General features: G+C 46.3%; 1 protein-coding gene across 1 annotated transcript in view; it reads left to right on the plus strand.

Moving 5' to 3' along the window:
* adcy9 (adenylate cyclase 9) overlaps nucleotides 1–14,337 on the plus strand; it is a 65,860-nt gene that overhangs the window by 2,094 nt on the left and 49,429 nt on the right. The window contains 4 exon segments of the mRNA XM_064961846.1: nucleotides 127–1,456; nucleotides 2,217–2,465; nucleotides 2,794–3,058; nucleotides 7,219–7,506. Coding sequence (XP_064817918.1) covers nucleotides 239–1,456; nucleotides 2,217–2,465; nucleotides 2,794–3,058; nucleotides 7,219–7,506 — 2,020 coding nt within the window. The 5' untranslated portion in view covers nucleotides 127–238.

Consider the following 14,337-nt stretch of genomic DNA (forward strand, 5'->3'; position numbering starts at 1 on the left):
GGCCTAGTTGGCTACATTCGTGCGTAGCCTAGTAGAAATACGTATTTTCTGTACACACGATATATCAAGTCGTGATTACAACCATCACCTTTCTTGCCTCTCTTTTTTGCTCACTCTCCTGTCTAGTCTTCCTCTGCCAGATGTTTCACTTAGTACTGTTACCTCATTGCCCGCGCACCGTCCGCCATCATTGATCAGATATTAGTATTTCCCCCTTCACGTCACTCCAGCCATCATAATGGCCTTGCAGCCGCTGCAACACCGGCAGCAGCAGCTTCTCCCACATGCCACGGAGGTTAGCTGCGCCTCAAGCAGTGACGGCGCAGTGACTGTGCGGATTATCGACAACACTAAGCACACACAGCACGCGCCGTCGCCACAGCATCGACAATATCATGACTCACCCCCAACCCCAACGACAAGGGACAGCAATACCAGAGGAGGAGGGAGTGGAGTAGATGGGTCTACCACTACCGCCAAAGGAGATCCCTCCAAACCCTGCACCAAATACAGCATCTCGTCCAGCTGTAGTTCAGGGGAGTCGGGAGTTCGGAGGGCTGTTATGAATAAGTTACACAGCCAGCAGAAGACTCTGCCCCAGTTGTTTGAGAGGTCTGCTGCCCAGTGGTGGGACCCCAAGTTTGATTCCCCCATACTCGAAGAGGCATGCCGCGAGAGGTGCTTCCCGCAGACTCAACGCCGCTTCCGCTATGTTCTGTCATACATGGCCTCTGCCTCGCTCCTTTGGGGCGTGTATTTCGGGGTCAACCATGACCGCTGTGACCCGGCGACCTTCCTCGCCCCGACCGCCTCCTTCCTCCTTTTCCTGCTCATCCTCTTCCTCTTTACATTGACAAGGCCCTATGCTCACCTGTACAACCAGGCCTCGCTGCTCCTCATTGTGACCACATTCGCCATCACTCTGGCTCCTCAGATCCAGACAGGAGGCTTTGTCTACCTGGAGAGAACCAGGGATATCAACCGGACATTCCCTCGCACCCCAGGCGGAGTGGGCCCTACTCGGGCTCCCTGCATCTCCCCAGTGGGCACCTTCTCTCTGTGTATGGAGGTCCTGCTACTACTCTACAGTGTTCTCCATGTGAGGCTATATGCTTCAGTTTTACTGGGGCTCCTGTATTCAGTACTATTTGAAGCCTTAGAGTGGCTGCCCCTGCTCCAGGGGAGAGATGGCAGTGGAGGAAATTATGGGGGGAATAGGTGGGGCGAGGCTGGGGTTGGAGGTGCAGAAGGGTCCCTAGGTTCTGGATCTAGTCCTGGAGGTCTTGGTTCTTCTAACTTGGAATGGGACACCCTCCGCTGGCTGGGCCCGGCTAAGGCCCTCCTCCACCTGTGTGCCCACGCCATCGGCATCCACCTCTTCATCATGTCCGAGGTGCGATCCCGCTCCACCTTCCTCAAGGTGGGCCAGGCCATCATGCACGGCAAGGACCTGGAGGTAATTATTATTTATATGTCAGAGACGGATCAAATCAAAACATTGACACATTTGATCATCGAGAGACAGATGATTTCATTTCATCATCATGTTCATCAAACAATCAAATAACATGAAATAGATCACAAATGGTTACATTCTTGATGTTCTCGAAACCAGTTGTTACCTGTCTTTGTGAATACGTTCCAGGTGGAGAAGGAAACCAGTTGTTACCTGTCTTTGTGAATATGTTCCAGGTGGAGAAGGAAACCAGTTGTTACCTGTCTTTGTGAATACGTTCCAGGTGGAGAAGGAGACCAGTTGTTACTGTCTGTCTTTGTGGAGAAGGAAACCAGTTGTTACCTGTCTTTGTGAATACGTTCCAGGTGGAGAAGGAGACCAGTTGTTACCTGTCTTTGTGAATACGTTCCAGGTGGAGAAGGAGACCAGTTGTTACCTGTCTTTGTGAATACGTTCCAGGTGGAGAAGGAAACCAGTTGTTACCTGTCTTTGTGAATACGTTCCAGGTGGAGAAGGAAACCAGTTGTTACCTGTCTTTGTGAATACTTTGTAGTTGTTACCTGTCGTTCCAGGTGGAGAAGGAAACCAGTTGTTACCTGTCTTTGTGAATACGTTCCAGGTGGAGAAGGAAACCAGTTGTTACCTGTCTTTGTGAATACGTTCCAGGTGGAGAAGGAAACCAGTTGTTACCTGTCTTTGTGAATACGTTCCAGGTGGAGAAGGAAACCAGTTGTTACCTGTCTTTGTGAATATGTTCCAGGTGGAGAAAGCGTTGAAGGAACGCATGATCCACTCTGTCATGCCGAGGAGGGTCGCCGATGAACTGATGAAGCAGGGGGACGAGGAGATGGAGGGGAACGCAGGGAAGAGATACTCTGCCGGGGCTTGTTCGGCTGTGTCCACGGTCGGAGGTCCTGGGGGGGCTTCTTCGATCGCGGCGAGCCCTAAGAACCATCCCCATCATCATAGTCATCTTAAGAGGAAGAAGACTTCGATCCCCAGAGGCCAGGTAAGAGGAGCAGTGGTTGATTTTAAAAACACCATTGGCGTTTTAAAATCATGCGTAAAAACTCCCCCGTTTAGCTTAGCCTTTTAGTCATTGTTTTATGCTATTTTATTCCTCCTTCATTGCTTCATGTGTGTTTCTGCTTTTATTTATTTTATTATCCAAATCAATCAAATGTATTTTATTAAGCCTTTTTACATCAGCAGTTGTCACAAAGTTCTTTACGGTAACTGGCCTAGACCCAGAAGAACAAAAGCTTATAGATTTACTGCAAAGTGTGTTACAATTTTAAAAACACTTTAAATAAAGTTTGATGTAATTTGATCATCAGATCATCTTCAGGCCATTCAACATGAAGCGGATGGAGCCTGTTTCTATCCTCTTTGCGGATATCGTCGGCTTCACCAAAATGTCTGCAAACAAGTCCGCCCACGCCTTGGTGGGGCTCCTCAATGACCTCTTTGGCCGTTTCGACCGGCTGTGTGAGCTGACGCGCTGTGAGAAGATCAGTACACTGGGAGACTGTTACTACTGCGTGGCGGGATGTCCCGAGCCACGCCCTGACCATGCGTACTGCTGTGTCGAGATGGGACTAGGTATGATCCAATGGGATAAAGATGGGTAGATAGCATTCTGTTAATTGCTCCTGCAACTTTATTGTGCAATGTCTGTCATTTTATTTTTGTACTTTATTTATAGGTTTTCAGATATGAGAACAGAAAATCAGTACAATGCCAACCCCTCATTCCCCAATCCACCCCTCCCTCCACACCTCTCTCCACCACTCCCTCCACACCTCTCTCCACCCCTCCCTCCACCCCTCCCTCCACACCTCTCTCCCACCCACCAAGGCATCATCATAACATAGAAACATAAATTAAACAGGGCAGAAACATAAACAGTAATAGGAACAAAAACAATGGAGAAAATAATATTAGTTGAATCTTATCAGCACAATATATGGCCGCTAGAACAGACATGACTGCTTACCAAAATATGCAAATTACACAAAGTAAAAGACAGGCTCTCCAGTCGTTAATGGGGACCAGGTAAAGCCAAACTTTTGTCAGGCCCCACGGACAGTGTACCCAACCTCCAAAGGCAGAGATGACACCACCTTCTTAACCCACTGTATAAAGGAGGTTGACTCTGCCTACTTCCAGTGAAGAGAACAAGACTGCCCACTAGCAGTGAGGCAGATGCTATCGCATTCGCCTGATGCATGGTAGCATTCTGGTCTAGGGGAAGTACACCAAAAATGTCAGTGACCGGGTTGGGGCTAACAGTTGTATTACACATATGTGAGAATGCTTCACAAATGTGGTCCCTCAAATATTGGCACGACCAAAACATATCTCCCGGAGTGGCTGGACTCTGGTGGCATCTCAAACACTTGGGGTCAACATTTGGGTATATTTTTGCTAATCTGTCATTTGAGTAATGGAGACAGTGCAAAACTCTGAGCTGAATGAGTCCATTCCTTATGTAAAATGATGATGTGTGGATACGCTCAATACTGTGTTGCCATATATCATCGGGTAGCTCGCCACCCATGTCTTGCTCCCATGCAGATGTTGTATTTGCCAAGGAAGGCGGATTTATGTTCTGTATTATGTCCTATAATCTGGAGATTGTGCCCTTCAGAAACGGGTTAAGATCTCAGCACCTCTCGACTAGAAACTTAGTAGGCTCGAGTGGAAATGAAGGGAAATGTTTTTTGGCAAAGCTGAGAGATATCGTAAAAAGTGGGTATTGGGATTATGGTCAACCCTCAGAGTATCAAATGAGACAAAGGTGTTATCAACAAATAGGTCACAAAAAAACAGCAGACTGTTCCTATGCCAGAACTGGAATGCCGTGTCACTCTGTGACGCTGGGAAGAGATGATCATGGAGAGAAGCAGCTTGCTTGTTTAAAGATAAAGTGATTTTGAGAATTGGGACCTAGACTGTAACACAAGGATGGCCCAAGTCCTTTTTTTCCAAATGTAGAAACCCAACAAACACATTTAGATATATTTGCTGACCAGTAGTAGTGTAAAACAAATGGGAATGCCCCGCCCACCTGCAGCCTTAGGTCTCTCTAGATATACCTTTCTCATTTGTGGATTTGACTTATTCCAAATGAATTTGAAATGTAGCTGTCCAGTTGTTTGAATATCGACTTCGGCAAGAAAATGGGGATCATTTGTAATAAGTACAAAAACATAGATAGTACAGTCATCTTAACAGAATGAATGCGACCTGCTGGAGAAATGGGAAGAGATGACCACCGTATGAAATCCTGCTTAGTTCTCTCCAGGAGTGTACAGAAGTTATGTTTCAACAGAGCCTTAAATGAGCGTGTGACCTTCATCCCCAAATAAGTAAAGACCTGATGCTCCATCTTAAATAGGAAGTTGGCCACCCAATACCTTCTGCTAACTGATTCATGGGGAGGAGCACACTTTATGTTAGGTTTAATTCATAACTAGAGAATGTCCCAAAACCTTGTAGCATGTCCAAGAGAGAGGGTATAGACTCCACAGTGATGCCTAATATAGTTAAGGTTATTCTAGGTTATTATATCTCCTCAGGAAATTTGTTTTACCTCTCACTTTGAACAAGAACATTCAGGAATATAGCAAGTTATTACACATTTACAGACAACAGGTGTGTAGTAGACTGCATGCTCACTGAATATACACATACATCACATTGAACAGCAGGAAATATTGCAGACTGTGGCTTTCATCCCATTGGGTGATGATATAATACCTAAAGCACATCACGGCCATATTCATGAAGCGTCTCAGAGCAGGACTGCTGATCCACCACCGGGTACAGACTCCACAGGGTTAGAGATGTGTAAAAGAATGAAGCATCTCAGAGCAGGACTGCTGATCCACCAGACACAGGGTTAGAGATGTGTAAAAGAAGACATCCAGACAGGGTTAGTACAGAGGGTTGATGTAAAAGAATGGAGCATCTCAGAGCAGGACTGCTGATCCACCACCGGGTACAGACTCCACAGGGTTAGAGATGTGTAAAAGAATGGAGCATCTCAGAGCAGGACTGCTGATCCACCACCGGGTACAGACTCCACAGGGTTAGAGATGTGTAAAAGAATGGAGCATCTCAGAGCAGGACTGCTGATCCACCACCGGGTACAGACTCCACAGGGTTAGAGATGTGTAAAAGAATGGAGCATCTCAGAGCAGGACTGCTGATCCACCACCGGGTACAGACTCCACAGGGTTAGAGATGTGTAAAAGAATGGAGCATCTCAGAGCAGGACTGCTGATCCACCACCGGGTACAGACTCCACAGGGTTAGAGATGTGTAAAAGAATGGAGCGTCTCAGAGCAGGACTGCTGATCCACCACCGGGTACAGACTCCACAGGGTTAGAGATGTGTAAAAGAATGAAGCATCTCAGAGCAGGACTGCTGATCCACCACCGGGTACAGACTCCACAGGGTTAGAGATGTGTAAAAGAAGATCGTCTGCATATCAGGACACCTTGAGAGTTATGTCGCCCCTTAATCCCCTCCTCGCCGCGTAGGGCGATAAGAGGCTCAGTAGCCATATCAAATAGGAAAGGGGATAAACAGCAACCCTGCCTGGCCCCCCTGTGGAGAGGGAAGTAGCTGGAGGTAACATTGTTGGTGCGAACAGACGCCACGGGGGACCAGTACAAAATCTTAATCCAGGAAAGGAATGACGGGCCAAACCCAAATCTCTCTAGTACCGTAAATACACATTCCCATTCAACCCGGTCAAAAGCTTTCTCAGCATCAAGAGAGCTGACGACCTCCGGTTGTCGAGTTGAGTGGGCAGAATGAAGAACATTAAATAGCCGGCGCATATTATAGAAAGATTGTCCACCTGAGATAAACTCGGTTTAGTCAGACTTAATTATATTAGGCATCACTGTCTCTGCATGAGAGGACCTTAGTGAGAATTTATCATCGCAGCACAAAAGGCTTACAGGGTGGAATGAGCCACAGTCCAGGGGATTCTTGTCCTTCTTATACAAAACCAAAATAGTTGCCTGGGTAAGTGTCTGGGGCAGTTTCTGACGAGAAAGGATTTCATTGTACATTGAGCTGAGGATAGGGGATAGTTTAGAGGAGAATGCTTTATAAAATTCAATAGGGAAGCCATCATGCCCATCATGCTTTACCGCTCTGCATGGACTGGATTGCCAGAGTAGCTTCATCATCACTTATTGAGGCCTCCATGTTAGTTTGCTCATCTGAATTGAGACATGGGATGTCCAGATTGTCTAGAAATGCGTGCAAACAATATGTGTCAGCTTTCTCTCCGTGTTCATAAAATGTCTGCCTCGACTTAAACAGATGCTGTTTCGTGGAAAGATTGTCAAATTCCGATTGGTGTAGCAGTCTCTCTTTGTAGAGTTCAAGCGTTGCAGAAGAGGCATATCTGTTGTCCACATCTAGAATGAGTTGAGATGGCTCCGATAAGCATTTAGATCTGAAGGTCTTTTGAAGCTGGTCTTCTTGACCTTTGGGTCAAAATGTTTTCCAATCAAACTATGGGAGCAATCAGCAGTGTGTGGGTCGGTACAGTATCTGTCTTTCTCCAGTTGGCTTATTAAACCCTACACCTGTTACTAGTTACTGGAAGTGTGCTCACTGCGTTCTGTCTGACCTGTGTGTGTTTCAGGGGTGATTGGGATCAGAGCAGTTTCAGTGTACTACAAGGAAAACGGGTCAAAAAAGTCTTCTTCTGCTTCTTCTTCTACTCTGAAACTAGGTATGATCGTGGCCATTGAGCAGTTCTGCCAGGAGACGTGTGAGACGGTGGACATGAGGGTGGGGGTCCACACCGGCACGGTCCTCTGTGGGATCCTGGGGATGAAGCGGTTCAAGTTCGACGTGTGGTCCAACGACGTCAACCTGGCCAACCTCATGGAACAATTGGGCGTCGCCGGGAAGGTTCACCTATCAGATGCCACCGCCGGGTTTCTGGATGATCGGTACCAGCAGGAGGACGGGCGGGTGTTGGAGAGGGCGACGCAGGGCCTGATGGAGAAACTGAAGGGTAGGTTTTATTTGATTTTGTTCTGTGTCCCCCATTTCAGTACACACATGCTGATGTCAGGCAGGATGCAGAAACACCGGCCATCGCCATCTGTGCCCATTCCACATGATGGAGATATTTCCATAGTTACTACTTCCAATGTTGTTTTGAATAGTGTTTGAACGTTCGCTAAGATTATATTTGGTTGTGATCTTTGCAAAATACCTATTTTGTACGCAGCAGTTGTTAGCTAGAATGCTAACGTTCATTGACGTAGGCGGTGAGCAAAGCTGGCCAATAAGTCATTTTTCTGGGTGAAGTTGACATTTGAAAAAAAAAAAGAAGTATAATGCAGTTGATTTGCGATGATGACATAAACTTCATATTAATAAGCAGGACATTCATACAAGTCCTTACAATCCAATTATAATCCAAAAGTAGTGTGGAAGGCGCTCATCAGCAACATGTAAATAGTGTGTTTTGTGCTTCCGGTCTATGAGAACCCACTCGTGTTCTGCAACCAAGTTGTGTGCATTGCCCTCGTGTGCGGCAATGTTTGTAAACACCGAAAGGGGTCTATTTTGGTTCTACCTTGATTACTCATAATAACTGGGTGTTTTGATTCTATGTTGTTTAGTTGATTGTAACAATGAGGCGTGTCATGTACATCCCAAACGTTCTAAAACTGCTGCTTGGTAAGTATAACTTTCAATGAAAATAGAAGGTTACTCTAGGTTATTATATCTCCTTAGGAAATGTGTTTTTTTACCTCTCACTTCGAACAAGAACATTCAGGAATATAACGTTATTACACATTTACAGACAACAGGTGTGTAGTAGACTGCATGCTCACTGAATATACACATACATCACATTGAACAGCAGGAAATATTGCAGACTGTGGCTTTCATCCCATTGGGTGATGATATAATACCTAAAGCACATCACAGCCATATTCATGAAGCGTCTCAGAGCAGGACTGCTGATTTACCATCGGTTTTACCTTTTAAATCATATTTGAAAAATATGACATGGACAGTGAGGACCTGATCCTAGATCAGCACTTCTACTCTGAGGCTTTATGAATGTGGACCATGCAGGTTATCAGGTTTACACAGGGCCATACAGGGTCATACGGGGTCATACGGGGTCATACAGGGTCATACGGGGCCATACAAGGTCATACGGGGTCATCATTTCAAAACTCATAATAGTCACTGAGTGTTTTGTTAGTAAATGAGTTAGCGCTAACATATTCACACACACACACACACACACACACACACACACACACACACACACACACACACACACACACACACACACACACACACACACACACACACACACACACACACACACACACACACACACACACACACACACACACACACACACACACACCGAGGCTGCTGGTTTATATTTGGCTGCTACTGTGTTTGTGCCCAGGTGTTGCATTGTGGGCAGAGCATGTTTGAGCTGTAGATAGGAGCTGATAAGATGGAGAGGGCAGGCACTTCAGTCCTGAGTAGGGTAGAAAAGTGGAGGGAGAGGGGGAGGGCAGGAGAAGAGAGAGGAAGGCAGGATAAGAGAGTGGAGGGCAGGATAAGAGAGTGGAGGGCAGGAGAAGAGAGAGGAAGGCAGGATAAGAGAGTGGAGGGCAGGATAAGAGAGTGGAGGGCAGGATAAGAGAGAGGAGGGCAGGAGAAGAGAGAGGAGGGCAGGAGAAGAGAGTGGAGGGCAGGATAATGGAGGGCAGGATAAGAGAGAGGGAGAGAAGAGAGGAGGGCAGGAGAAGAGAGAGGAGGGCAGGAGAAGAGAGAGGAGGGCAGGAGAAGAGAGAGGAGGGCAGGAGAAGAGAGAGGAGGGCAGGAGAAGAGAGTGGAGGGCAGGATAAGAGAGTGGAGGGCAGGAGAAGAGAGTGGAGGGCAGGAGAAGAGAGTGGAGGGCAGGAGAAGAGAGTGGAGGGCAGGAGAAGAGAGTGGAGGGCAGGAGAAGAGAGTGGAGGGCAGGATAAGAGAGTGGAGGGCAGGAGAAAGAGAGGAGGGCAGGATAAGAGAGGAGGGCAGGATAAGAGAGTGGAGGGCAGGAGAAGAGAGAGGAGGGCAGAAGAGAGAGGAGGGCAGGGAGAAGAGGAGAGGAGGGGCAGGAGAAGAGAGAGGAGGGGGCAGGAGAAGAGAGAGGAGGGCAGGGATAAGAGAGAGGAGGGCAGGATAAGAGAGAGGAGGCAGGATAAGAGAGGAGGGCAGGAGTAAGAGGGCAGGGAGGGCAGAGAGAGGAGGGCAGGAGAGAGAGGGCAGGAGAAGAGAGAGGGCAGGAGGAGGAGGAGCAGGGAGAGAGAGAGAGAGGAGGGCAGGAGAAGAGAGAGAGGAGGGCAGGAGTAGAGAGAGGAGGGCAGGAGTAGAGAGAGGAGTAGAGAGAGGGGGCAGGAGAAGAGAGGAGGGCAGGAGAAGAGAGAGGGGGGCAGGAGAATAGTGGGGTAGAAAAGGAGAAGAGGGAGAGGTAGAGAGAGGGGGCAGGAGAATAGTGGGGTAGAAAAGTGGAGGGAGAGGTCAGGAGAAGAGAGGAGCGCAGGAGAAGAGAGACAAATAAATAAAAAGAAAGAGTTAAGTGTTTCAGTAGAGGTGTTCTCCGCTTCCTCCGCTTCCCTTTTGTATTATCTGACAAGGGATCTCTTTCCAAGCATAGAGGTGTGTGTGTCCTGTCCAGCTTGACCTGCAGATGGGTACATCATCATCAGGGGAACGGTCTTTACAGGTGTACAGCAGGGTATTCCTTATGGACTCTCTAATCTGAGGTCTCATCTGGATAGGAGCTGGTGCTCTATTGTCAGCTATAATGTCACCTCACATAGAGGGTCTGTGTGTCTCTGTGTGTGTCTCTGTGTGTGTCTGTGTGTGTCTGTGTGTCTGTGTGTCTCTGTGTGTCTCTGTGTGTCTCTGTGTGTCTCTGTGTGTCTCTGTGTGTCTCTGTGTGTCTCTGTGTGTGTGTGTATAACCTTAAACACACAGTGAGTGCCTTTCAGCATATAATACAGATGTCTCTAACAGCTCCATCAGAGGGAGGGAAAGACGTAGAGAGAAAGAGGCGATGTGGGAGAGAGAGCGAGAGGGATGGAGGGAGGGATGGGGGTGTAGAGGGAGAGAGAGATCAGGACAATGGTTTCTTTATGAAAAAGAGGCAGAATTCTCTCTGTCTATTTCTATAGTCTTTACCTGGCTGACAACTATTATTTACCCTCCTCTTTCTGTCTATCACTCTCTCTCTCAATTCAATTCAATTAACTTTATTGACATGGCAAGTTCATTATTACTTACATTGTCAAAGTATACATATATAAAAATAAAATAAAAACCAACAGTAATAATAGTAGTAGTAGTGGACATGGGATTACCATTAACAACAACTACAACAATTAACAACAGCAACAACAACAATATTAATGAGAACAACAATACATTAAATCAATGGTAGTAGACCAGTGGCAACATGACTGAGAAGACACATGACATGGTATGAAAGACAGAACAAAACAAGATGGGAAATATTATCGACATTACATTCAACTTTCCACTGGCTGTCCCTCAGGTTGTGGCAGGAGGACACATATTTGGCTGCCAAAACTGCACATTTTGGCTTTTCACCCAATAAATATTAGATTTTTTCTTTATCTTTTATAGTTTAAAATTCTTTGTACTGAATTATAATTTTGGGAAAGAAATATTCTCTTTGGTCTGAGTATTTGTCACAGTGTAATAGGAAATGCAGCTCTGTCTCTCTCTCTCTCTCTCTCTCTCTCTCTCTCTCTCTCTCTCTCTCTCTCTTTCACTGTCACCTTCTCTCTGTCCTCACCCTGACCTGAGTCACTTCACTGTGTCCCCTTGTTGAACCTCCTGATCACTCTCTCCATCCCTCTCTCTCCAGCCACTCAGACAAGGTGTTACCTAGGAGTGTAACGTTTCACCAAGCCCACAGTTCGGTTGGTATTGCGGTTTTGGGGTCACGGTTCGGTGGGAAAAATGAAAATCCAACAGTTACTGTAGTTAGTTTTTGATTAAGAAAATACAAAGTGTTGTTATTCCTGATTCCATATATGATGTTGAGCGATATAATACCTGATGAGAGCACCATCAGGAATAACAACACTTTCTGTTTCCTTCAATGAAACACACCATTACTCATCAACTACATACACCACTAAAATAAAGTGCAATATGCGTGTGAAATCAATATGTGAACATGCTCAGACAGTGTATAAGCCTATGCTATAATGTTTTCTTACAAAGAGAAATATATGTGCACTTGAGTGGGGGCGTGTCTGTAGTGCCAGTCTTCTAATTTGTCACTCTGGGGTAATGTGATGGGCAGTCACTGTTAAGTAGCTCTCTGTAGCCCTGGAAGTCAATCCATCTGTACTAAGCGCAACCCAGGGTGCATTAGCCAATTCAGCTTAAGCTTGCTTATATAGAGCAGTTACTACCTACTTGCTGAAATGGGTGCGAGAGGGCAAATACATAATGTGGCTCAAGCACCTTCACAGGGTGCTGAAACCCCCTATTCTTCTCAACCAGGAGAATGGCGCATATCCACCACTATAAACATTCCTCTCTCTTGTCATTTCTTTGGCCCGGTCAGAATCAGCTCCAGTGGTAGGAATACTGGGGTGATGTCGGCGTAAATGTGTCAAAATGTTTTGAGGTGTGTGGTGACATACTCTCTCTGTCTCTCGTCGTTGTAATCTACTGGGAAGCCAAAATGTCCCCAAACTGGAGATTTAAACGATGATGAAGGATCCTCCATTTCTGGTTAATCGACCCCACCACTTGCCATTGTGCAGAACTAGTTCCTGACTGCGCCTCACAAAAGGTTTGAAATGCACCAATTAAGATTCTAATTTTGATTACAATGTGCGCATAGGCTCCAGTTGTTTTAACGGAATAGCCTAAAATATTTTTTTCAGCTCCGATTTACTCAAGAGACCTACAACGCAGCGTAGACATCGCCTCCAGGCCCTAGTGTTTTCATTTTATATACAGTGCCTTCGGAAGGTATTCAAACAATATGCACACAATACCCCATAATGAAATATTTGCAATTTTATTGAAAATAAAAAACAGAAATACCTTATTTACAGAAGTAATCTGACCCTTTGCTATGAGACTCGAAATTGAGCTCAGGTGCATCCTGTTTCCATTGATCATCCTTGATGTTTCTACAACTTGATTGACTCCACGTGGTAAATTCAATTGATTGGACATGATTTGAAAAGGCACACACCTGTCTATATAAGGTCCCACAGTTGACAGTGCATGTCAGAGCAAAAACCAAGACATGAGGTCAACGGAATTGTCCGTAGAGCTCTGAGACAGGATTGTGTCGAGGGTCAGATCTGGGGAAGGGTACCAAAAAATTTCTGCAGCATTGAAGGTCCCCAAGAACACAGTGGCCTCCCTCATTCTTAAATGGAAGACGTTTGGAACCACCAAGACTCTTCCTGGAGCTGGCAGCCCGGCCAAACTGAGCAATCTGGGGAGAAGAGCTTTGGTCAGGGAGGTGACCAAGAACCTGATGGTCACTCTGACAGAGCTCCAGAGTTCCTCTGGGGAGATGGGAGAACCTTCCAGAAGGACAACCATCTTTTCAGCACTCCACCAGTCAAGCCTTTATGGTGGAGTGGCCACTGCTCAGTAAAAGGCACACGACAGCCTGGTTGGAGTTTGCCAAAAGGCACCTAAAGACTCTCAGACCAGGAGAAACAAGATTCTCTGGTCTGATGAAACCAAGATTGAACTGTATGGCCTGGAAGCCAAGCGTCACGTCTGGAGGAAACCTGACACCATCCCTACGGTGAAGCATGGTGGTGGCAGCAACACGCTGTGGGGATGTTTTTAAGCTAAGCGGCAGGGACTGGGAGACTAGTCAGGATCGAGGCAAAGATGAACGGAGCAAAGTACAGAGAGATCCTTGGTGAAAACCTGATCCAAAGTGGAAAGTTCACCTTCCAACAGGACAATGACCCTAAGCACACAGCCAAGACAACGCAGGAGTGGCTTCGGGACAAGTCTCTGAATGTCCTTGAGTGGCCCAGCCAGGGCCTGGATTTGAGAGATCTGGAGAGATCTGAAAAATGCTGTGAAGCAACGCTCCGCATCCAACCTGACAACCTAAAACTCCCCAGATACTGGTGTGCCAAGCTTGTAGCGTCAAACCCAAGAAGACTCAAGGCTGTAATTGCTGCCAAAGATGCTTAAACAAAGTACCGAGTAAAGAGTCTGAATACTTATGTAAATGTGATATTTCTGTTTTGAATTTCTAAAAATAAATTAGCAAAAATGTCTTTGTTAGCAAAAATGAGCAAAAATTAACAACATGTCTTTGTTTTATCATTATGGGCTAGTGTATGTAGCTTCATGAGGGAAACAACTATTTAATGCATATTGGAATAGGTCTGTGACCTAACAACATGTGGAAAAAGTCAAGGGATCTGAATACTTTCCGATGGTACTGTATATTCTTTTATGTTCTCATTTGGTTTCACAGTTTGGACCGAACCGAGGTCCCCATACCGAATGTTTGGTACAAATACGTGTACCGTTACACCCCTAGTGGTACCCGTCTCATCCACTCAGCGATTCACCTGTCATCCCCCCCCCCCACACACACACACAGCCCTTACGCAACACCAGTCCAGTTTATTGCAATGACTCATGGTTTTCTCATATAGCTTTACTAGCAGTGATAGCCTCTCTGTGCCCCAGCGCTGCTATTTGTGTGTGTGTGTTTGAATCTGCCATCTCTCCTATTTCAGCCCAGGTGGTGAGGCTTGCATTTTGTGCCCAGGGTTTGTTGTTG

Source organism: Oncorhynchus masou, chromosome 5 (assembly GCF_036934945.1).
Source record: "Oncorhynchus masou masou isolate Uvic2021 chromosome 5, UVic_Omas_1.1, whole genome shotgun sequence".
NCBI lineage: Eukaryota > Metazoa > Chordata > Actinopteri > Salmoniformes > Salmonidae > Oncorhynchus > Oncorhynchus masou.